Genomic DNA, 25,895 nt, shown 5'->3' with positions numbered 1-25,895 from the left:
ATTTATGTTGTTTGTTTGATTAAGGCTGGTGTGTGTAAATCAAAGGATCCTGAGCTTAGCGTGCAACCACACGGCAAGAAAATGTGAATTCATTTGCTGTGAAATCGCACAGGGAACTTCAGATTTCTCTGGGTCAGTTGACATTAACTGGCCACAGAGGGAGAGAGGAGGAAAGCCTTGTTTGCAGGTTGTTAATGGAGTTCTCTTGTAGCTCAGCTACCTAGGAAGCTGTAAATAACGGCCATGTGGAAGTTTCCTCCTCTCATTTTCTTTTTTGGCTTGCAAATTGTCTAAGCGCTGTAGTGCAACACCGCTGGTACAAAGCTGTTTTTAAAAAGTGTGTGTGTGTGTGTGTGTGTGTGTGTGCTCGTGCGCACGTGCTGGACATAAACCCATTATCTCCAGCACGAAGAATTAATTTACTACTAGAAAGCTATTGGTAGGGGATCAAAGCGACAGGACAGCAAGGAACTCATTCAGTTGGAGCCTTCCTGGAAGCATCTGGTTGGCCACCAAGAAGAGAACACTGGTCTAGATACACGTTTGGTCTTATCCACCAAAGTTTCACATATATATCCTGCCTCGCACCTCTCCAATGAAAGAAGAATCCCAGCCCTCATCCTCGCATAGAGATTAACGTTCCAAATAACTGACATGGTCTTGCAGGCAATTCCACTGTCCAATTACCATAGCAATTACATACCCTGTTCTCTAAAATACAGCTAATGATACTGCAGGAAACGGCTTCCTGTGCTCTTGTCAAACCTGGTGAACCTCCTGGCTCATCGCTTCAACCTAATGATCACATTAAAAAAAAAAAACCCATTAGCCATTTATCTTCTGGCGGGGTGTGAAGGAGGAGGAGAAGAATGTGCTGGACTACCAGGTAACTCCGGGAACCAACTAGAGAGATAAATATGTAGACGCACTTCATCTTTTCTCAATTCTCTCTACCCTCATCATGTTGAAATGCTCAAATTACTTATTATGCATTCCAGTGCCCTTGATGCAAAAACCTAGTTTCTGTAGATGGTTTATTAGAGGAGGAGGAGGAGGAAAAGATTGTTGGATAGCTCAGCAATTTAGGTCTCTGCCTGCAGAGTCAGATGTTGGGAGTTCGAATTTCCACTGGCCCTCCTTGACAAACCCTTCTGGCTCTGCGGTTCTAAAATCATGTAGTTCAGGTCTCCAGCTGCAGATCCAGAGGTTTGGAGTTCGATTCCCCACTGAGCCTTCTTGACAAGGGCTGAACTTGATAATCCATAGAGTCCATTCTAGCTCTACTGTTCTAAGGTTCTTATTATTGATCCGCAGCCACTGGTAGAACTAATATAGTCTTCTGCAAAATAAGTCCCAATATTTTTTTAAAAAATGATTGCTGTGGTATGGAGAAATTGTGGTGCAGGAGTTGTTGCTTTTAATTTGCATTTTGATCACTTTTGCATATTTCCAAACTTATACCACTTCTGTGTATTCTCTACTTAGAAAACCATGGAAAGGCTCTTCATAAATCAGCAAAATATTCCTATTCTTTCTCTCAATATCTTTGATATCAACATTGAAGTGCACGAGAAAAGGGTCAAGATTTGGCTTTTCTCCCCAAAAGAAAGGGTGACTGCAGACGTCAGAACCCCCCACCTCTTGGGCTGCTGAGGGTTGCAGGCAAACCTTCTGTCTTGACTGGAAGTTTCCTCATCAACCTAATTGGAACTTATTCTTGCTCCTAAGGGGGGGGGAGAGAATGTTAACAATTCTGTTCCATGGCCTCTCTCCTCCACTGAGTAATAAGCACCCTCCCCCAAGGCCCAACCCTGAAGGAGAAAAAAACAAAGGAAGAGAATAATAAACTGGCATGATTAGAGAGCCAGAAAGGGAGTAGCAGCTGAAGACGGTTCATCACCTTGCCAACAAGAGAAGAAAGGAAAGGCACAGACAAGGAGACACTTGAACTCTTCTAGGTGAACTTCATGAGATCCCCGTGGTCCTAATGAGCCAGAGTGGAAAGCATTTGGCTGAGACACCAGGAGGTGCCATGGAAGAAGAAGATTAAGGAGAATCCCTCCCGTGATGCAATTAGTTGAGAAAGAGGCAACGGGAGAGGAAATCTGTTTTCAGGAGGACAAAAAGTCTGCCAGCCACATCATTGCTCTCAGTGAGAGGCAGCTAGGAAGCAGAGACACACTCCTAGCTGCTCAAGATGGCAGAGGGTTAGCATTGCTCATGCTAGGCTAGCTGGAGTGGTGCTAAATTGAAATCCTTTCCCTCCTTCTTCTTTTGAAAAATGCAACATTTAAAGGTGCCTGAGATGAAAACCAGCTGGTTGGATAGGTCAGTGGTTTAGGTCAGTGGTCTCCAACCTTGGGCCTCCAGATGTTCTTGGACTTCAACTCCCAGAAATCCTGGCCAGCAGAGGTGGTGGAGAAGGCTTCTGGGAGCTGTAGTCTAAGAACATCTGGAGGCTCAAGGTTGGGGACCACTGGTTTAGGTCTATGGCTGTGGAGCCGGAGGTTGGGAGTTGGATTCCCCCACTGTACGCCTATGAGTCAAATAAGCCTAGATAGCCTTGGGCCAGCTGCACAGTCCCAGGTTGCCCCCTAGAGGAAGGGAATGGGAAACCACTTCTGAGCATTCTCTACCTGGAAGACCCTGAAAAGGGCTGTGATAAGCCGGAATTGATTTGACAGCACATCATGATGATGATGATGATGATGATGATGATGATAATGATGATGATGATGATGGTAATATGAAAACTGCTCAAGCTAGCTGTCTGAAAGATGGCCCGCTCCATGTGGAGTCTCTCCACGTGATCAGGAACCATGGTTCATCAAATGCATGGAGAGATTCCACATGGAACAGAAGCTTGACTCTACCTAGGATCCTAGCCGAGGGTGGGGATAAGGCTCTCTCCCTGCTGAAGCTTTCCATATTAACCCTTTCAGGGATGCCCAGATGAGCTGGAGAGTAAAGAAATTGATTTGTTTGAAACGTGAGAAGAGTGCCAGAAAGATGGACAAATGGGTCTTAGATCAAATCAATCTCTCTGGAGCCAAAAAGGTTGGAAGCTGAGTCTGTCCGTCTTTGAGCGCATCACGAAGACGGCAGAATTCTTTGGAAAAGACCATCGTGCTGGGAAAGGTGGAAGGCAGCAGGAAAAGAGGAAGACCAAATAGGAGATGTGTTGGCTGCCTGAAGGAAGCCATTGGCTTGGGTGTGTAAGAGCTGAACAGGGCTACTGAGGAGAGGACATTTTGAAGATCATTCGTTCATTGGGGTTGTCGTTAAGTCGAGGGCGACATAACAACAAGATGAGATTTATGACGCAGCCAGGTAAAAAGAAACCGTTCCAATAAGGGCAGTCAAATGCCAGCATGTCCTCACTTAGTCCTTGACATGGATCTTGGAAGCACATCTCCACCTCGTGCTATATCAACAAATATTGCAAAACCAGTCGTTCATTTTTTTGCGACCCGCTTCCACATCTTCAAGATGGGTCTTGTTAAGTCAGAGGATGAGAAATTACTGGCGAGGCGCTGCAGAACTATGGTGATCTGAGATAAGGAAGACTCTCTTTTTTCCCCACTTGAGCGTTTGGAACACTCCAGCGTTAATTAAAGATTACATTAAGGGTCCCTTTTCAGGGATTCGAGCTGCATTTGCAGTAGCTGGGGAGCGAATTCAATGATTTGTTGCTCTCGTCTCTCCCAACTGGCTTCTGCTGGGTAAATTCGCAGAAGGGCACTTAAGCAGAGAGTTCTCTCTCTCTCTCTCTAATAGCTGTGTGCATCTAGCACAGGAGAAATTTGCCTCCAACCCTCTGATTAAATCAAACACTGCAAAGCGGTGCTTCCATTCTTTCCAAAGAAGTATAATTTTTTTTTTCTGTTTATGGCCCATGTCAGTTTCACAGGCGTTCCCTCAAGCCAGTGGCTCCCAAGAATTTTGGGCTTCCAGCTCCCTTCATTTACTGGCCACTGGCTATGGCTTCCCTTGTTCTAAGGGGTCAACAGGAGTCTCTCTGCCATCAGGGGCAGGATCTTAACCCCTCTCCAACCATCCTGTCTCTTCCCCCTGAATATCCTTGAGAGGATTTTTGCACATAGTTTTGGTGCCATCAACCATTTGCTGGAAATGGGACCTAACAAATTTTATCTGGGGGAGGGATGCAGATGTTTATTTATGCCACCTCTATTTCTTTGCCTGCCTGATGAACAGAACTGTATTCTTTTTGCCCTGCTATTCTTGGATCCAAACTTAAACCCTAGACCAGTGGTGTCCAAACTTGGCCCTCCAGATGTTCTTGGACTTCAACTCCCAGAAATCCAGGCCAGCAGAGGTGGTGGTGAAGGCTTCTGGGAGCTGTAGTCTAAGAATATCTGGAGGGCCAAGGTTGGACACCACTGCCCTAGACCTTACTGGGGGGTGCTACATTTATAGTGTTGCAGAGTTCTGAATTTCTGGTAAAATTAAATATTTGTTACACAGCAGAAGTACAGAGACTCACAGAAGACAATAACTAAAAGTTCCCCAGATAGTCCACTCCTTTCTCATTAAATGGCACTTAAAGTCTCAATAACTCACTCTGAGAAATTTGTAGGAGAAAGAACAAAAAAAGTTCCATGACTCACAATCACAAACAGATCAACAGCAAAGAAACAACACACACTCCCGACAAAGAGAGGGAAAGGAAGCACTCAGCAGAGAGGCAGGACTCTTTTTGAATTCAAAGACTGGAAGGAGCAATTGTTTGCTACTGGATAGATAAGACAATCATCCCGGCCCAGAAACGTCCCTCCCAGTCAAACAAGCTACAGGCAGCATGCGAGGTTGTAAAATCTCCATCATATAGTTCAGGGTTGTGTTCCATTTTATGTAAATAACTACTGGTCATTTTTGGTAGAAGCAAATCTTTGCCTTTTCTTCTCTGAAGTCAACACAAGAGGACTTGGGTGAAGCGAAGACTGAACAAAACTCTCCCCTTGTGTTTTTGGAAGGGGGTTGTTTGATTTGTGTGTGTGTGTGTGTGTGTGTGTGTGTGCTTTGCTTTGCTTGTTCAGCTGATGTTGTTACAGTGTGAAGAAGTTAATATTTTAGAGACCCCAATTTTCAAGAGCTATGTATAATTCAGTTGGCAGGTTGCTCCTTCTGGGTAAGCCGAACAGGCTCGATGAAAGCGGAGGCCAAGGTTTGAAAGAAAAGAAACAAACCACATTGCAATTTTTGCCAGACACTCTACTCAAAGTGAAGGCAGGTAGAAAATGTGACAAACCCAGACCTACTGGGATATGTCACACAGTTACACTAAGCTGCCACCAACCATTCCCTTTAAGAAGTCACACAGACCAGGGATGGATTTTTAAACAATAAAAGAATTAGGTTTATTTAAATACACACACAGGGATAATAAAATAATCAGGTGAATAGGATAAAGTAACGTGGCTTATTCTCACTCATACAAGCATACAGTTTGGTTCACCCAGAACCCTTAACTTGAAGCACAGACCCTGAACCTATCAGTTCTGGCTAACCAACAGACACCTGAACCTATCAGGTTGGTACTCTGACACACAGAAGTACCCTGTCTGACACACAGACTCCCACAACAGCTTCTTCTTCCCAGCTGCTGCTTCGTCACATCCCAGTGTCTCACAGTGTCTCTCTTCACCACACAGGCTTCACATATATATACAGTACAGCCCCTCCTCCTGATGTCCCGCCTTCCACTCCCCATAGGATGGAACTTTCCCTCCAAACCCATGACAGACAGGTAACATCAGTGCTGTATGTAACACCTCCCCTCTTTATAAGTTGTTTTGTAGGGGGAAAGCTAACGTGCTTTTCACCAAAAAACAACCTGAATAAAATACACAACAACAGTTATACATACCTTATTATACTTACTTATACTTACATTCTAAGTTAAACCATAGCAAATAGGCATTTAAACATTTACCATATACAATACATCCATTTACCTTTATTCATACAAACCAATTCAAAACAGGTACATTTTACTTTTTGTCATCATTATATACACATAGTCCATGTTCTTTCGCCGTCTTCATTCTTCAGGTCTTCTTGATAAGGCGTCAGCAACACAGTTCACTGACCCTCTGACCACCTTCACTTCAAAGTCATAGTCCTGTAGGTTTAAAGCCCACCTCATAAGTTTACTATTGTGGGTTTTCATTGTCTTTAACCATTGCAATGGTGAATGGTCAGTACACAGAATAAAATGTCTTCCCCAGATGTAAGGCTTGGCCTTCTGGATCGCGTAGACTATGGCCAAACACTCCTTCTCCACGGTTGCCAAATGTCTCTCACCTTTTTGAAGTTTCCTACTCAGGTAGGACACTGGATGCTGGTCACCATTCTCATCCTCCTGGCACAGAACTGCTCCTACCCCGCTGTTAGACGCATCGGTGTAGATTACGAACTCCCGGTCGAAGTCTGGAGCCCGCAGGACTGGATAGTTGATTAACGCCTCCTTCAACCTCTGGAACGCCGCCTCACAGTCGCTGGTCCACGGGATGCGGTCATCAGCCTTCTTCCTCGTCAGATCGGTCAGCGGAGCCGCGATCTCGCTAAACCTCGGGATGAACTTTCTGTAGTAGCCCACCAACCCAAGAAATGATTTGACTTTTTTCTTGGTGTTGGGTCTGGGCCAATCACGAACAGCTTCTATTTTGGCCTCCAGGGGTTTTATCATTCCTCCCCCTACCATGTGACCCAAGTATTTTATTTCTGGGCTACCCAGCTGACACTTGCTGGCCTTTACTGTTAGCCCTGCTGCACTTAACCTCTGCAGCACTAACTCCAGGTGTATCAGGTGATCTTCCCAGGTATTACTGAAGATCCCTATGTCGTCAATGTAGGCCACTGTAAAGTCACTGAGCCCTGCCAAGGTCTGGTCCATCAGCCTTTGGAATGTGGCTGGTGCATTTCTGAGACCAAAGCTCAGGACTCGAAACTCATAGAGACCAAAAGGGCTGCAAAAGGCAGTCTTTTCTTGATCCCTGGGATCAATTCTTAATTGCCAATATCCCTTTACCAGGTCCAATGATGAGATGAACCGACAACCCCCTATGGTTTCAATCAGGTTGTCTAGCCTGGGCATTGGGTAGGCATCAGGAGTGGTTACACGGTTTAATTTCCTGTAATCGACACAAAACCTAATGCTCCCATCAGGCTTGTCCACAAGGACTATCGGAGAGGACCAAGGACTAGAAGAGGGGACGATTATGTTCTCCCTAAGCATCTCGTCCAGCTCCTTTCGCACCTTGTCCCTATAGGGTCCCGTTACTCGGTATGGGGATACTGCCTGCGGGGGTGCATCCCCTGTGTGGATCCGATGCATCACTCCCTTCACTATCCCCGGCTTGTTGGAAAACACCTGTTGATATTTACTAAGCAGCATTTTTAGTTCTTGCTGCTGGTCTTGGGTGAGTGCAGGACTGATCTTTACCTCCTCTGGGTTGTATCTTACTTCCCCTCTACCCTCCCAGAAGGGTAATTCAGCTTCCTCACTCTCAGTTGCTTTTATCGCGAATAAAACCCTCTGTTCCCCTCTGTAGTAGGGTTTTAGGGCATTCACATGAACCACCCTCCTTGCTTGGTTCTCCTCCTGCTCTATTAGGTAGTTCAGGTCTGACATCTTGGAAATGACCCTATATGGTCCTGCCCATTTGAGCTGCAGTTTATTCTCTCTGCAGGGCCTAAGCCAAAGCACTTCCTCCCCTGGGTCAAAGTGCCTCTCTCTAGCTTTGTGGTCATACCATGTTTTCTGTCTGACCTTCTGAGCTTGCAGGTTTTCTGCTGCCAGCTCTAGATTTCTCCTTAGGTCATTCATCAAGGTGTCTATGTATGTCACAACGTCTTGTGGGTCATCCTGGGTGATCTGCTCCCAAATTTGTTTGATCAAATCAAGGGGCCCTTTCACCCCTAAGTGTGCAGCAGACATGTCAGAGTGACCCCTTTGTAAGATCATGGGGCGATACTTTTCAGGTACCACCAGCTGACTTCTGATCCCATCTCCCCCTTTTGAGATATTCCTCAGGGTTTCTCTATATAAAATCCCCTTTTTCTCCAGAAATCTCACTGGGGTTTCAGGTGTTAGCTGGGCGTCAGTCACCTGTTCAAAACACTTTTGGAGAGTGGCGTCTGCCTTTTGCTCCTGTCCAAATCTGCTGTCTGTGGTTAAGGTTTCCACCACAGCTTCTGAACTCCCCTCTGCTTCCGTCTCTGGCTCATCATTACCCCCCTGAACTGTCCCTGTGGTGGCTTGTGAGCGTGTAATCACTAGCACCCGTTTCACATGTTCAGCCAGGTCATTTCCCACGAGCACGGCTGCTGGCAGAGTCGATGAAATCGCTAGCCGCCAATCTCCCCTCCAGCCTTGAAAGTTGACAGGTACCTCTGCTACTGGCAGAGAGATTACCTGCCCCTCAATCCCTGCCACCTTCATGCTCTCATTTGGGATTATATACTCCCTAGGAATGATATCTGGATGGCAGAGGGTTACCTGGGAACAAGTGTCCCGCAGCCCCCTATACTGACGGTCAAGTATTCCTACGTCCACCCCTGCTGTCTCAAACAACTGAGAATCTGTTTTCACCAGCAAGCAGCGTTTTACCTCCACAAGAGGACCATTTTCCTCAGCCTGATCAGCAGAGGTAGCTGTTCCAGACTGAGTAGTCATGGCAACCGGCTCCCTCAGTGACACTGAGCCTTGCTCTTTCTGGACACAGAACACAGCTTTTGGCTTGGTCCCACTAGCATTCTGAGGCACCATTCCTTTTAGCTGCTTTAATTTCTCACACTCTGAGATTAGATGACCCTTTCCCTGACAGAAATAACATTTTCTGGTGTATTTTGATTCTCTCTCATCTTGTTTTGGTTTTCCCTCCAAAATCTGAGGTCTTAGTTTCATGTCTGAGGGCTTCCCTTCACCATGGGCCCCTCCCCCTTGCTGGCTTTTCCCTGGTCCCTGAGAGTACTTGCTGTAGGTTTCTTTGGGTTTACCTACAGATTTCCCCTCACCCAAGGGCTTTCTTATTTGGGAAATAAAATCTGCGATCTCTGCGGCTGCTGCCACAGATTTCGGTTTCCTTTCCCTCACCTGGAATTTCAATTCCCCATGCAGGACTGAATAGAACTGTTCCAGCGCTATCAAATCTTTAAGCTGCTCATAGGTCTCTGTTCCCTCCTGCGATAGCCATTTCTCAAGCAGCCTCACCAATTGGGCCCCCACTTGGGTAAAGGTCTGTTCTGGTTTTTTGGTGAGGGACCTGAATCTTTGTCTCAGCTGCTCTGCATTTATCCCATGTCTGGCAAACACCAGTTTTTTAAACTCTGCAAAATCTTTCATCAGTTCCTCAGGCATCTCGGCATAGACCTCAGCCAGGCTACCACTGATTAAAGACTGCATGATGGTCATCTTCTCAGTTTCCCTCACTGAGAAGTCCACAAACGCTCTTTCCACTAAGGAAAAGAACACCTCAGGACAATCTCCCTTGTGGTACACAGGGAATTTCTTCAGGTCAGCCTTAGACAGTTGGCCTCCCTCAGAATCCCTATTATTATTATTGTTCTGGTTCATCAGTTCCAGTTTTCTTAATTCAAACGCCATTTTCTCTCTCTCCAATGCCAATTCAAATTGTCTCTGTTTCTCTCTTTCCCTTTGCTCCATTTCAAATTGCCTTTCCCTTTCCTCCCTTCTTTCTCTCTCTAATCTTTCCTCCATTTCCCTCACCCTCAGTTCATGCTGTTGGGCTAGGAGTATTTTTCTGAGTTCTGGGTCCTGCTCTCCTGTGCTGTCACCTTGCACTGAGCCAAATTCATCCTCAGAACCTTGGTCAATCTGGGGGTCTTTCACTTCACTCATGTCTGCTACTTGGCTTCGAGTCAAGGGCATAATCCCCCCCTCAGAACAGGCTGCTTTAAAAGTCAAGCCTCAAAATAAAACGACCACTTTTTTCCTTTTTGCCTCAGAACCAGCTCTCCCTAGAGATTGCTGCTGTTCTTCAGCACTAACTTGCAACAGTATCGAGTCAGAGCCTACCCCCCTCTGCTGGGCCTCTCAGCTGGCAAGCTAGATCACTGTTACTACGCAGTTTTGCCTCAGCTTTTTCCCGCCAAAACTAGGCTGCCTCAGAGCACCTTAATCTAAGTCTCCCCAGTTGGCACGTTCTTCTACTAGCGCACCTCCCCGTGAGGTACACCTAGAAGATTACCTACGCGCCTCAGACTGTCCCTGACTAGACCCCCCTTGCTCTGGGCACACTTGCCAAGGCTTTGCTGGACCACTGGACAACTGGACCAGTCGTATCCCACACGCTGGACACCAATCAATGTGACAAACCCAGACCTACTGGGATATGTCACACAGTTACACTAAGCTGCCACCAACCATTCCCTTTAAGAAGTCACACAGACCAGGGATGGATTTTTAAACAATAAAAGAATTAGGTTTATTTAAATACACACACAGGGATAATAAAATAATCAGGTGAATAGGATAAAGTAACGTGGCTTATTCTCACTCATACAAGCATACAGTTTGGTTCACCCAGAACCCTTAACTTGAAGCACAGACCCTGAACCTATCAGTTCTGGCTAACCAACAGACACCTGAACCTATCAGGTTGGTACTCTGACACACAGAAGTACCCTGTCTGACACACAGACTCCCACAACAGCTTCTTCTTCCCAGCTGCTGCTTCATCACATCCCAGTGTCTCACAGTGTCTCTCTTCACCACACAGGCTTCACATATATATACAGTACAGCCCCTCCTCCTGATGTCCCGCCTTCCACTCCCCATAGGATGGAACTTCCCCTCCAAACCCATGACAGACAGGTAACATCAGTGCTGTATGTAACAGAAAACTGTCCCTTTACTCTTGCAAAGAAACATGTGGTGGATTAGCTCTTCCTTTGGGGACTGAAGGAAATGGTCCATAAGTAAATAGAAGTGAAATGTTCAAGAAAAAGAGGCTTTGCCCTTATTTTACAAAGAAGCTAAAGCCCCTTTCACTTTATTGACAACATTTTTTAAAAAAGCTGTGCTCTATTCATAGAATCGTAGAATAACGGGATTGGGCAGAGCCTATAAGGCCATGGAATCTAAACCCCGATGAATGGAGGAATTCAGATCAAAGTACAGTATGTATGATAGATGGTTGTCCAATTGTCTCTTGAATGTCTCCTTCCTTGGAGCACTCACCACCTCCCAAGGTCATTGGTTCCATTGTCGTACTACTCTAACAGTTAGGAAGTCTTTTATGACATTCAGCCACAATCTGGCTTCCTGTCACTTGAGCCCATTATTACATGTCCTGCATGCCAAGATGATTGGGAACAGATCTTTCCCCTCCTCTGTTTGACAGCCTTTCAAGTGTTTGAAGAGTGGTATCTTGTCTGTCCTCGGTCTTCTTTTCTCAAGGTTAAAGATGCCGAGTTCTTTCATTCTTTCCTCCTACGGCTTGGTTTCCAGTTCCCTGGTCATCCTTGTTGCCCTCCTCTGAACTTTTTCCAGTTTGTTGGCCTCTTGAAGTAGACACAGTACTCAAGATGAGGCCTAACCAGTGCTGAATAGAGAGGGAGTAGAACCTCATGGAATTTGGAGACTTTATTTCCATTATTGCAGCCTAAAATCGCCTTGGCTTTTTATTTGCAGCCACATCACACTGTTGGCTTTTGGTCTACAACAATTGCAAGATCCTTCTTGCTCATATTGAGAAAGACAGTAGGTTCTTACAACCCAATATTGTCTCTTTCTAACTGATAGCAGTCGGTACCTATTTCCTTAGGCTCTTCATCCGTTCTGAAGAACATTGCATAGCCCAGTTCTAGAGCAATGTCTGACCATCACCTTACGTACGAGACTTCTCATAGCCCTGATGCTCTGGAAGCTGCTGGTCCTTTTTCCTCCCTATTGCAGCTGATGTGGACTTCAGACACAATGAACTGTTAATCAATGTTATTTGGGAAATGCAGCATCTCCCTTTCCACCCGGAGTTCCCAAGTAACATTGAAAGGATACAGGTGACCTCATGCGAACTTGATTCATTCATCAATTCATTTGAAATGTGGTGTTGGAGGAGAGCTTTACAGATACAGTGGTGCCCCACTTAACGCTTACCCTGCTTGGTGACGAATCCGCTTCACGATGAAGTTTTTGCGATCGCTTTTGCGATCGCAAAACGATGTTTTAATGGGCAAAAACTGCTTTACGAGGATAAGTTCCCTGCTTCGGAAACCGATTCCTCGCATTACGACGATCAAAACAGCTGATCGTTAGGTTTTCAAAATGGCCACTGGGTGCTCAAAATGGCTCCCTGCTGTGTTCAGGAAGGACTTTTTCACTGCACAGGCATGGAAAATGGCCACCCTATGGAGGATCTTAGCTGGACGCTGAGGTATTTGGCCCATTGGAACACATTGAACCAGTTTTCAATGCATTTCAATGGGGTTTTTTTCGCTTGACGAGGATTTCGCTCTACAGTGATTTTGCTGGAACGGATTATCCTCGTCAAGTGAGGCACCACTGTACTTTGGACCACCATGAGGACCATTAAGTGGGTGCTTAATCAAATTAAGCCTGAGCTCTCCCTGGAAGCAACAGATGTTGAAATTGCAGCTAGCAGAGTTGGACACATCATGGAAAGACAAGAGTTATTAGAAAAAGTAATGATGGTGGGAAGAGTAGAAGGTAGTAGGAGAATAGGAAGGCCAATCACGAGACAGATTGACGCAATGAAAGAATAGTCTCTGTCCTTTCTTCCTTATCCTCTGTTAGGAGCCATGCAGTTTACTTAGATTTGCTCAACTTCCTCAACAAAAAAGAAAAACCTATGTCGAAGGGGGAAAGGATACTCCCAGTGAAACCGATTCACTGTCGTATTGGGTAGGCCAACCTGATCTCTGTCTTTCGTATCATATGGGCCACACGCCCCATCAGGAAGATGTGCAGGCATTGTGGAAAAAGCAAAAGGGAAAACAGTGGGGAAAAAAATTATAATAAAAGCCAGCAGTGGGCACCTTCATGTGGCAAGAATAGAGATCACACCCAAATTCTCACACACAAAAAAAGGGCAGGCTTTTCGTGAGAGCTCACTGCTAAGGATGTCAACAGGAAGCCAATTGTGAAGCAAGCTGATTGACGCCAAGCCAGTTCGTTATGGAATTTGAAAAGATCAACCTGATTCTAAGCCAGTGGTCCCCAGATGTTTCTGGACTAACACTCCTGTAAGCCTTCGCCACTAGCTGTGCTGGTCAGGGATTCTGGGGTTTGTAGTCCAAGAACATCGGGGGACCCAATGTGGGGGGCCAGTGTTGTAAACCACGCCTGCGCATACGGAGCTGATCCTAAAAATACTGCTGAACAGTCATTGGAAATGTCAAAGAATCAGACCTGATCCGCTCCTCAGCTGGCTCCTTGTTCTGAATTTTTATAGTTAAGCACTTCAAGTTGTTTGCGGGACGAGGCTGTAACCGCATTCGGAACGGTACTCTGCTTTGCTGTAAATTAAAAGCTAATTGAAGCTACGGAGTATGATAGGAAGTGCCTTCATGCATGCAGGCATTTTAAACCTAATATAAAGAGCCATTTCCTAGTTTATAATTAGAGCAGGCACTTAAAATAACATTGGCAGTTTAAATTTCATCACGGTTACCTGAGGACCATTTTTTAAAAAATCATCCTCCGGCTATTAGTGTTGTCCAGGAATTCATTCATTAAAAAAAAGTCAGATGAAGAATAGATTAAGATGATTACGAACATTAACCAGCCTTTCTGAATAATATAAGGAACCTTGAACATCAGTGTCCGGTCAGCTTGTTAGGGCAAGGTCTGAGATGAATTTAAATGCCTGAGAGCTATTTGGTGGTCTGGGACCTGTAGTGAGGGGAGGCATTGCTTTTCGATAGGAATTGGTCTCCTAAACCTAATAGTGTCCCAGCCTTTTTCTCAACAGGGAGAGAAGGAACCAAGCTGAAATACTTGGAAAGTCTTGAGGAGCCTTGGAGCGCAGAGGTTAAACTGCAGTACTGCAGTGAAGATTCTGCTCGTGACTCTGAATTTGATCCCCAGATCAGGCAGCTGGTTCAAGATTGGCTCAACTTTCTATCCATAGGAGGGCAATAAATCAAGTACCCAGCATGCTAGGGGTAGGTGGATGTGCAGCCTGCATAATTATGTTGAAAACCACTCAGAGAGAGATTTAAGCACCGTGGGCAGTATTTAAGCAGCACACTTTGCTCTGCAAGCTAATGTGGCCTTCCGCCATCTGGATTATCACCCCAAGAGCTCAGAGCTGGATTCAAACTAGATGTAAAGAAGAATGCATATCTGCTTTGATTGATTTGCTTTCCCTCCAGCCGAGAAACATCCTCGGCAATCAGACATGCAGAGTGTGCCTTCTAAGGAACTAAAGCACGCTAAATGCAAGATTCGTAGGTGAGGAAAAGCTTCAGCTGTAACAAACAGACAGATTTCATTATCACAGCTTCCATACGATGAAAGGAGGGTTACACAGGAGATATGGGACAGAAGTGGGCAGTGTTTAATTTCAAAAACACACACCTCTGATGGTGTCATCAGCCTTCTGCAGGTGTAGTTACAGCAACAAGATTTTAGCCATAGAAACCAAGAATTATGTGTGCAAATACATGCACAAAAGCAAAAGCATGAACTTCCGGAAAATGTAGCCCAATATACTTTAATACATGGGGAAATTATAGATCGGGGGTAAATGCATCTGGAGAAGTCCCTACTCTTTACCAAAATATGCACATGCAGGAAATTAAAAACAAAAAAACATTGAAACATGTGAAGAACCTACGACAGGAAAAAAATTCAGCAGAATCTCCAGAAACAGAAACAGAGAGATTTTCATATTCTGAAACAAAATACTCTGCATGTCCATTCAGAACCATTTACTACTGGGTTCCATGGGGTTTACTTCCATGTAAATCATATGACTGCAGCCTTGAAGAAATGTGAAATATTAAGACCTAGTAATCATGAGCAAGTTCTGGGAGATTGCTCCCTGAAGACTCCCGGAGCCTAGCTGCTCTGAAACAAAGTCACAATCATCATATTTCAGGCCAAACAGGGTTCTGAGAGGAATATTGGCTATTAAATTAGGAACAATAGAGAAAAATCTTGGCCATCTGCTCAGAAAAGAGACGTGTGTATGCATGAAGTTGGCCATCATTTCCTGTCATCACATCCAGTTATTACTGTTCTGACTGGTCTTGTTCCTGCTTTCTTTGCTCCCGCATCCTCTCTAAGTACCTATATGTTTTGAATTGAATGCATAGCTTCAAGATAGGGAAAAGAAAACTCATGAAATTATTCCTGCTTGATGGGACGGTACAGCTCAACACACTAAGACAGACAGTTGAGAAATCCCTGATTCTTATATATATATTTTTTCAATTCCAGTGCGAGAGTAAGACAAGAAGCTCTTCCCCACCACACAGAATTTGGGCAAAATCCTCCCCAAGAAAAACAACGGTATTTTCCATTGTGAAGCTCAGAGATTGTGCATGCGCATGCATACAATGAGCACTGAAGAACTTACTGGTGGATCAAAAAGATAGAAGCAACCCATTCCGTGCTTCCAACTTTTAAACATCCATGCAACAAGCCAGCAGTTATTGTTCCGAGCAGTTTGTTCTTGCAAATGTGGGAAGTGTCACAGATACAGGTGGGGAAAAAATGTCACCGGATGGGCAAGGATAGATCTTTTTCATGGTTCCTTGTTCTTTTGTGAGAAAATGAGACAAGCAAGGTATACCTCCCGGTTGCAACTCATTCCTCTTATGTTTCCACGGCTTGTTTACACATTTGCTCTTTTCAATTGTGTGCATTTAAAAAAAGTGGGCAACTGTCCGTAACTGCACCCGTTTCAAATATACAAGCTGTATATTGACTTCCTGCAGAGGACAGTATGTTCCCATCCTGCCTGGTGCATGTAGACTTTCTGGACATGTAGACTTTAAGAAGGCACTTTGACCTCATGCAAGCAAGGATTTACATTGATTACCATGGATTTTAAGAACACATAAGAGCCAGGTCTTAAGCTGACATAAGCATTCACATCAAAATAATAAATGGGGAAAGACGCACAACCTGGCACCCAACGCCAAGCTGATTAAAGGAAATGTTTTGGAGATAAGGAGGGGCTAAGGAAGCCAGCCTAATAGGGATGTACTTATCAAAAAATTACAGAAAGGATAGAAATGGAATTCACGGCCAGCCGCATCCCATTACCTTGTTCATGCTTTGATGTCGCACCGCAGAGCATAACAATAACATGACAGTTCAAAATTTTACAGGAGTGGTTTTTCTTTTTTCGGGAGATGATAAGAGGCAACAGTCAGAAATATTCTCAGGAGCCTACAGGGAGATGAGCTATAAAATGTCACCGGGATTGTGAAAATGGCAAAACAGTCGGTGGCTCGGAAAAAAAACTACTGCACTATTATTATTTCTCTCTTTCTGCCCTACAGGAGAAGTTTATTTATTTATTCATTTAAAACTATTGGGTATCTTGCTTTTCCCCTCGGAAAGGACCCAAGGCAGCTGGCATCATTAAAAGACCGTATTTAAAGCTAACAAGAGTGAGTATAGAAATACTCAAGAGGATCAAACGCATACTATAGTAAAAGCATAAATAAGCAACAGCAACGCACATTCAAAGTGGCAAGGCAGAACCATCCATTTAAAAACTGCATTTAATGGGCAAAAAGGTCCATTGAAAGACAAAACTTCTCTGCCACTGATAAACGGCTGCAAAGACGCAGCGTGGAGATAAGGAGAAGACTTCGTACATCTGAATTTCAGCAAAGAGTTTCGGTTGAGAAGGTCACTCATTTTTACAGTCCCATTTAACGTCTGTTGCCTTGTTATCCTTGGCTTCTCCCGAGAGCCACTGTTAATAATCAAGATCTACGTTGCCCACTTTTGTGGCATAATTAAACTTGCTGCTTAATTAGAAAGTCTGACTGGGGTGAACCCTGGAGAATCAATAATGCACTTTATGGGGAAAGGAAAGAGGCAGGAAGGTTGGACGGAAAAAATTTGGGGTGGATCTTTACGTTTGGCCCCCAGCTGTGTCAGGTCTTTTAATGCTAATTTTACATTAATTATATGACAAGGCAAAGCCTAATGACTTTGACTTTCTTTGGTCTTTTGTGGCCTGAATACCTGGTTAAGTGGAGCTGCGCTACATCAGGGGTTCCCCAACCTGGGTCCCCAGATGTTCTTGGACTTCAACTCCCAGAAATCCTGCCCGGCACAGCTAGTAATGAAGGCTTCTGGGAGTTGTAGTCCAAGAACATCTAAGGAACCACTGCTCTACAGCAGTGGTCCCCAACCTTGGACTTCAACTCCCAGAAATCCTGGCCAGCAGAGATGGTGGTGAAGGCTTCTGGGAGTTGTAGTCCAAGAACATCTGGAGGCCCAAGGTTGGGGACCACTGCTGTACAGGACCTAGCAATGCTGCCTAGGACGTCCAAGCTTGAAGAAGTAGCAAGCAGCTGAAAATAAGCATGGAAAACTCCTTGAAAAGTGAGTAAGCACAGAATTTTGAGAAGTTATTTTCAAGGTCTACGGCTCCCAGAATACCTTCGACAAAGTCATCCCTGCCAGTGTGACCTGAGATGCAAGCAAGGACTCTTAAATTCACACCTGTTAATTAGAGTCCTTGCTGTGATCCTTTCATGGTGCAAATGTCAGTTGGCTTCATGGACAACCTGGCTTCGATCCTGGATCATACATGAAGCCACCCCATTGTGTGGCATGAAGGATCACAGTGGCGAGTCTCATTAGCAGAATCCCCTCCACTTGGAGGTTGGGTCTCATCGTTACTGGGGGCATCACAGAATCATAGAACGGTGAAGTTGGAAGGGGCCTATGAGGCGATCACGCAGGAATACAAATCAAAGGATAGCTGCCAGGTGGTTGTCTAAGTTTCTCTTGAATGCCTCCAGTGTTGGAGTGCTCACCTCCTCCTGAGGTCATTGGTTCCGTTTTCGTACTGCTCTAACAGTTAGGAAGTTTTTCCTGATCTTCAACCGAAATCTGGCTTCCTGTAACCTGAGGCCATTGTTGCATGTCCTGCACTCTGGGATGATGGAGAACAGGTCCTGCCCCTCCTTTGTAGACCTACCTTTCAAATACAGTGGTGCCTCGCTAGACGATGATAATCCATTCCACTGAAATTGCTCTTTAGCGAAATCATCGTCTAGCGAAAAGCATTTCCCCATTGGAATGCATTGAAACCTGTTTAATGCGTTCCAATGGGGAAGAATCGTCGTTGTCTAGTGAAGATCGGCCATAGGAAAGCCACTTTGCGAACCGCCGATCAGCTGTTTAAATAGCTGTCTTGCGAAGCTTAGGTCCCCAAAACACCCGTTTTCTGAGCATGGAGGGAGCTGTCAAAATTGCTGTCTAGCGAAAATCAGTTTGCGAAGCAGGGACCAAACATTGTCCAGCAAAGTTCCCCCATAGGAATCACTGTTTTGCTATAGTGATTGCAAAAAGTCAACGTCTAGCGAAAAAACTGTCATGCAGGGTAATGTCTAGCGAGGCACCACTGTAAAGTGTTATCATCATTTCCTGTACACCCTCATGGATTGCGCAAGAGGATTTTGGCCAGAGCTTTCCAATGGTCAAAGCATGAGTTTGTGAGCATGGACGCCTTGCGTCTATAAAAAGGCTTCCGGCAGAGTTGCACCTCAACTGCTACGGAAGTCAAAGTGTGCTCTGTCAAGGACAGCGAAACTCAGAAGAAACCGATGATGTTTGGCCCATGGCAGTGGCTCTGGCTGATCCAATTAAACCCTTGAATGCACAAATCACCGGCTCTGTCTTGAGTCTTCCTACTTGACATGACCTTATCGGAGCCGCGATCGGCTTTTGATAGATTATTTTAACTTTTTTGAGAAGGAAGGATGAGAACAAGCCTCTTCCTGTCGCAGCCCCTGAAATGAATCTTGAACGCTATCTTGGCCCAGGCTTTGAAAATCCAATTTCCGTTGCTATTGTTGAGCAGGAACAAAAGAAAGGACTAAAGAGCAGGTTGTATTCAAAAGGATCACATTTGGAAGGCCGTCTTTTTGGCCCCAGAGAGCTGAAGATTTAACTGCTTGTTGGCGTAGCGATAGATCTTTAAAAGGAAACCTCTTCCGACACAGATTGCAAAGGCTTGTATGAACATGTAGCCTCATTGCTTGTTAAAGAGAGGTTTCAGATCCGCTGTGTGGAAAGGCAGAGAAGAACTTTCCATAAAACTTTCTAAATGATGGTGTATAACACCCAAGAGCAGACTGTGGCTGTTCAGACCATTTTGGGCGAGATTAAAACTTATCTTTAGCATCTGCAAAAGGGAAGTGTGTGTGTGTGTGTGTGTGTGCGTGCGTGCGTGCGTGCGTGCGTGCGTGCGTGCGTGTGTGTGTTCTGTGCTGTCAAGTTAGGATTGACTTACTGCAACCTTAATAGGGCTTTCAAGGTAAGTAAGATATTCAAGGAGTGGTTTTGCCAGTTGCACACACCCCAGTCAATTTCCATGGCTGAGCAGGGATTCGAACTCTGTTCTCCAGAGTCCTATTCTGTCCTTCTGCCTACGACACCACACTGGGGATTCAAAGGGAGTTTGTGAGGGGTGTTAATACCAGGAGGGGAAAATAATGACCATGCCAAACATTTAATAGGTAATGTTTTTTAATAAATAGCTATTTGTTTCCTTGTCAACTAGGCTCTTTCTCCACCACTGACCACTGGGATAGAAGTAAGTAGAAGCTCCTTCTATTTCTATTGTTTTTTTTTTGTTGTTGACATTTTTACAACCTTGTATGCTGCCTGGAGAAGGCGTGGCTGGCAGAGACTTTTCTGGGCTCGGGTGACAGTCAATCCCTAACAGCCTTAACCAATCACTCCCTCCCACCTCTGATTTCAAAGACAAGCCCGCCTCTCTGCTGAGAATCTCTTTCCCTCTTTTGAGCCTGTTGACATCCGTTGCTGAAAGCAGTCCTGCTTGTCAGTTTTGCTGTTGATCGGTTTACAACTGTAGGTAGAGAAATGGTTTTTATTTTTTCTCCTGAGGGAGTTATTGAGAGTGTAAGTGCTAGTGAATGAGTACCTGAAGCTATTTTGATTTATGAATTCCTGCACTTGTGCTGCACAGCTAGAGGTAATTCAAAACTCTGCAACAGTGTCAACTAATACACTTGGTGCAGGCATGTTAACAACCGGCAACAGCATGGAAAACGGCCATCATTCCACATTTTAGTCTGTTGTTTACAGCAGCTGTCCATGGTACTGAACGTACTTGGGGATAGAGTTCAGCATCTTGGCTACATCTTAAAATGTTCAGGCTAAAATCCAGAGTGGATTCACTGAAGCCACAAGTCTCTATTAAAGATAGCAGTGACTCTCTGCCAGAGTTTGAGCCTTAATAGAATGCCCTTATAGTGACCTTGCACTTGCCTTTAAATTTTGACTGTTTCATCTCTTTCTAATTTGTCATTTTCTTCCAAGCCACCCAAAATTGCCTTGAATCTTATTTAAACAGAAGTAAGCTCTCCAGCAAGATCTGTCATGGTTGACTTGCCTCCCCCCCCCCGTACTTAATAAGGGACTTTATTTAAACTTTCAGCTTTGCCTGAGAACCCCCGCTGGGGATTTTAAAACAGAGGATTATTATTAGAAATTAATTAAGTATTCTTTTCAGCCCCGTCTACCGAGAGCAGTTTAGCATTGCTGCATCCCTTCAGCTGCATGGAGACGTTGCCCATTGTTATTCTGATGGCACTAAGAGGAGGACAACTCTTTTAGAAGGCGGTGGAAGGATATAAGTATGACATACTTCAAAAGCCGCTGAGCAAAGGAAGTCCGTAAATGGAAGCAACATCAAACATAGCTTTGTACTCATCCAGAGATACATGGAGAATGTGATAAGGTGGCAGGTATTGGTTTACATATCTGTACATGGTCTAGCTTGAAATGTATTCCCTAGACACAGTTAAAAGCGTCTTGCTGTGCTCCTTATGGCAAAGACTCCCAAATAGTCTTAAATAGATACTCTGCTGTATCGTTCTTTCCTAAAAACTGGATGGAATTTCTTCGACAATTACAGATGAGCAGAGATGCGGAAAGTAGAAATGCCACCCAGAGTAGACCTTTTGTCTAGATGGGTGGGGTATAAATCTAATAAAATAGCTAGCTAGACAGACAGACAGAGAGAGAGAGAGAGAGAGAGATACGTAGATAGATAGATAGATAGATAGATAGATAGATAGATAGATAGATAGATAGATAGATAGATAGATAGATAGATAGATAGATAGATAGATAGATAGATAGATAGATAGATAGATAGATAGATAGATAGATAGATAGATAGATAGATAGATAGATAGACAGACAGATAGATAGATAGATAGATAGATAGATAGATAGATAGATAGATAGATAGATAGATAGATAGATAGATAGATAGATAGATAGATAGATAGATAGATAGATAGATAGATAGATAGATAGATAGATAGATAGATAGATAGATAGATGGGTCAAGTTACTGAAAAAGGAACTTTTCCATGCTTTGAAGCTAAATCATGGGAGAAATCCAACTTCTAAATCCCATGTGTTGGGAGAGGCACTAAGGGATACCATGGTAACCAACAATGATTTCTTGGCGCAGTATCAGTTTCATTCAAAAACAGGTAGGATCTGAATCAGGAGCCTTCACTCATGCAAGAAGGGCGTCTACTGTTCTTGTTGGATTATGTTGTTCCAAAGGCCAGGTATGCCGTTAAGCTGTTGGTCTGCACAACAGGATTTTACTTTTTTTGGGTGGGGGAACCATTATGCCAAGGCATCAGGGGAAACAGACTTTTGCACCTGGGAGCAAGGCCTTAACAGGAAGGGTTTGAGGCTGAGCCAGGCCTAGCCCCACTCAAGCTTCCTGTTCCTGCCCCAGTGCTAGCTGGGAGCTTTCTTTCGGAGTAGGAAGCTTAGGTGGAACTAGGCCTAGGTAAGGCTCAAAGACTTCTAATTCAGGCCTTTCTCCCAGGTGAGCCACATTCAGGTATTTGTGAAGTGCCTGCCAGGTAGGATGGGGAATGATGGGATCTATAACCCATAACAACTCCAAAATCCCAGCCCTAACTGGTGCTTCAGATATCCTTGTGCAATCTTTTTCAAGGACTGTATCAAACAATCCATCCTTCCATGCATTTTGCCACAGCCTTTAGCAAGGATTCAAGATTCTCCTACCTCTGTTCCGTTATTGTAGGAAGGGGGAATGTGTGGTCCTTCAAACATTTGCCAACTCTGAGCCTCATCATCCCCCATCGGTGTAAAAGATCCATGGTGGTGGGCTTTGAAATCCCATCACTTCTACTTCCTTTTGTCACCGATTCCATCACCTCCTATGACTCCCCCACCCCTGCTCCACTGGAATTTTCTACTGGATCCCAGACTTAGTTTCTATGGATTTTGACTCAACAAGTACAAGTTCTGAATCTGAAGCAAGCCCAGTTTGCCACACTTGCCACTTACCTTAAAAAGGAACTTTTCCTGCTCTTCCCTATAACGGGAAACAGATCTTCCACACTGTCTGAGCCTCTTTTCTCACTTGACACTATTTCCCCTCCACCTACTCAACACCAATGCAGGATGGCTAAACCATACATCTCATCAAGGGACTTCTGCCTCCTGAAAGCTCATGCTAAGTTACTGTATTTTTCCGTGTATAAGACGCCCCCATGTATAAGACGCCCCCACTTTTCTAATCCAAAATTAAGAAATCTAAGTGGGGCTCAGCAAGTGCAGGGGGAAAGGGATCAAAGCGCTGCAGGATCACTTTGATCCCTGCTTTCTCCTCCACTTGTTTTTTTCCTCTCCTCAGCTTACTTCTGTGTATAAGACGACCCTCAATTTTTAGTCTAGAGATTTTAGACAAAAGTATAGTCTTATACATGGAAAAATACAGCACATGCATTCATTTCAGAGACATCAACAGACAAGGTTGGTGGGTGGGTTTATTTATTTATTGACTGCATTTACACCAGCTGCTGACCTGACTGTGTTATTTATTTAATGCACTTACACCAGCTGCTCATTCAAACTAGAGGAGACTCACTGAGCCAATGGGATTTAACTAAGTGTTGACTTGTGGTGTGCTTTATGTGCTGTCAAGTTGAAACTGACTTACAGCAAACCTAATTGGGCTTTCAAGGTAAGTGAGATATTGAAAGAGTGGTTTTGCCAGTTTTCACACACGCACACATCTGTGCGTTGCCATGGCTGAGCAGAAATTCGACCTTATGTCTCCCAGTCTGTATCTCTATCCAAGACACTATATCTGAACGGTAAGAGTTGTTGTTGTTGTTATGTGTTGTCAAGTCAAAATGGACTTATAGTGACCCAAACAAGGTTTTCAACTTAAGGGAGTTATTTAAGGTATTTAAGGAATTCCACAGTCAGCCCAGTGAGTTTTTTTGGCAGAACCAGGGAATCGAACCCAGGTCTCTAGTCCATTATCCACTACACTACACGGGGTACCCAGTATTGAACAAATTCACCAATTTATTCAGTGAACCCCCCGAATTTGGCATGAGCAGTTGAATCCGAACCTCTCCCATTTTTACCTTGAAGCCTCTTCAGGAATTGAAAGAAACCACAGCTTGGATATAACACCCCTGTTTCTTTTCATTCTTGAAGCGGCTTTGAGGTCAAAACATGAGAGGTTCAAATTCAATGACCTCAGAACTTCCCATTTCTGGTCCATGTAACTGTCCATCCAGTTTCTCCCATAAGTTCCAACATCATGGATCCAGAAAGCATTTCCAGGTTTCCATTGAGATAAAGCTACCAACACTACTTGTTTGGGTCCCAACAGACACAACGTAAGAATCAGATTAGTATCAAACCATAGGGCCATCTACGTAGGCCAGCATCTTGTTGCTACAAGTATGAGGAGCCTAAAAGCAGACATAAGGGCCTCTAGAGTTCCACGCTGATTCTCATCCTAGAAAAAACAGGCAATGATCATGACTGTTGACTACATTCCAAGGGTTGACTGACTTGGATAACTTAACAGTGAGTAACTGGGTGTTTGGTTAAACATGTGGCACAGATTCCCATAGAAATTGCCAGTTGCTTGGTTATTCAAACATTAGCTTTTATGAAAGACAGAAAGAAATGCTACTGGATCATCAGTGGTAAGAACAAGGAACTCCTTAATTGCTAAAACTGTGGTTGACAAAACCGCTGGAAGTATCCGAGGGCACAGTTTTTTAAAAAGGTAAAGGTTCCCCTTGACAATTTTTTTGTCCAGTCTTGTTCGACTCTAGGGGGTGGTGCTCATCCCTGTTTCCAAGCCATAGAGCCAGGGTTTGTCCAAAGACAATCTTTCCGTGGTCACATGGCCAGTGCGACTTAGACACAGAACGCTGTTAACTTCCCACCGAGGTGGTCCCTATTGATCTACTCGCATTTGCATGCTTTCAAAGTATCTGAGGGCACAGTTTTTTACCCTTCCTATAATTTTCAATTCAGCTTGCTTTGTTTTGTAGTTGGTCCTCAGGACTCAGTCGCGAGACACCTTGGGAGACTGGTTTCTCAGGCACAAACGTCTCCCCTAATTGTGTCTCTCCAACACTAATGTGTCTCCTGCTGCCCTCCCCCCTTTAGGATGATCGTGAAGAGAGCGTGGGAAAGGCAATCACTTCAAATACTAGCGAGAAGACAGAGAGTGTACTTACTTTTTCGGCCTGTAGTCAGGAATAGATCTGTCAAGTGAAATCCTATCACTTAGCTGGGCGTTATATCCATATTCTTCATATTTGGTTTCAGATTCATGGCTGTCATCTCTCAGGGTGGCAGCCATTCCGCCTTGCCCCAATCCTCCAGGACCTTCAACCAATCCCATCGGTTTGGCTAGACCTGGAAAACAGAAGAAGAAAACTAAATGTATGCAAGAGTCTCTCTCCCCCTCTCTTCCAAATCGCCGAGCAAGAAGATCGCAAGCATGTGATTTTTCTCCAAACTTGACAAACATTAGCCGCCATCTGTGTGACGATCCCCAAGTGGCACTGTGGAAAGTTCTCCTCCGCATCTCAGCATCTTTGAATATATTGTATTTCGAAGAAGCAGGCAGGGAAATGTGTGAGTCAAAAACCCTAAGGAGGTCATGCACAGCAAAACAGCTTGGGTAAACAAAAGTTAATGGTGGCAAAATAATTAGAACTCAGAGAGGAAAGTGCATTTCCCCGATCTTATAACAACGTTGGCTCTTATCCATTTCCAGGCTTAGCAGAAAATGCAGGGTTTACAGCCCTAAATGGTTTGGGATTTGAGGAATTTCCATTTAAGACTGCTTCTGCAGCAAAAACCAGCCGTAGGTCAGATTCTACTTACTGTCTCACCGTTATGTGAGAACAGACACCTGGTTTCTAGCCATAGCATCTTTCCAAAGATAATATAAGAGCTGTGGAATGCCCTCCCTTAGGAGACCCATCAGGCTCCTTCTCCTTACCATGCTGACATTTATTGGAAACAGGCTTTGTATCCTTCTCTGGGGTCCAAAGCTCACATACATCAGTGGCAACGGTGAAAAAGAGTTATACCTCTTTTAGTTTTCCAATGCATGCAGTCAGGAGAGCTGGTGGTGGATTTATGAATCATCCTGGATCTGCAACGCATGTTGAATGGAGTGGGACCCAGATCACCATAAGCCTAATTGGGATTCATCCCAAAGTCCCAAACGGACCTCTGAACCAGAGAGGAACCCATGCATGACCCTGATGAAGATTATGTTGGAGTTATCTCAACCTCGCATGCTGCCTTTACTAGGTTTGGCTAGGAGAGACCTTTCTGG

At 44.5% G+C, this 25,895-nt stretch overlaps 1 protein-coding gene across 5 annotated transcripts in view; it reads right to left on the bottom strand.

The window, feature by feature from the left end:
• The window catches only part of GALNT9 (polypeptide N-acetylgalactosaminyltransferase 9), a 219,978-nt gene that overhangs the window by 55,212 nt on the left and 138,871 nt on the right, over positions 1 to 25,895 (bottom strand). For all 5 annotated transcript variants that reach the window (XM_078381713.1, XM_078381714.1, XM_078381715.1 and 2 more), the window contains one exon: positions 24,781 to 24,961. In XM_078381713.1, the coding sequence (XP_078237839.1) occupies positions 24,781 to 24,947 (167 nt within the window). In that variant the 5' untranslated portion in view covers positions 24,948 to 24,961. The remainder of the gene's footprint in view (positions 1 to 24,780; positions 24,962 to 25,895) is intronic.

This window comes from Pogona vitticeps, chromosome 14, assembly GCF_051106095.1.
Source record: "Pogona vitticeps strain Pit_001003342236 chromosome 14, PviZW2.1, whole genome shotgun sequence".
NCBI classification, from domain to species: Eukaryota; Metazoa; Chordata; class Lepidosauria; order Squamata; family Agamidae; genus Pogona; species Pogona vitticeps.
Note: the sequence above shows the minus strand (reverse complement) of the source record. Positions and strands in the feature narration are given on the sequence as shown.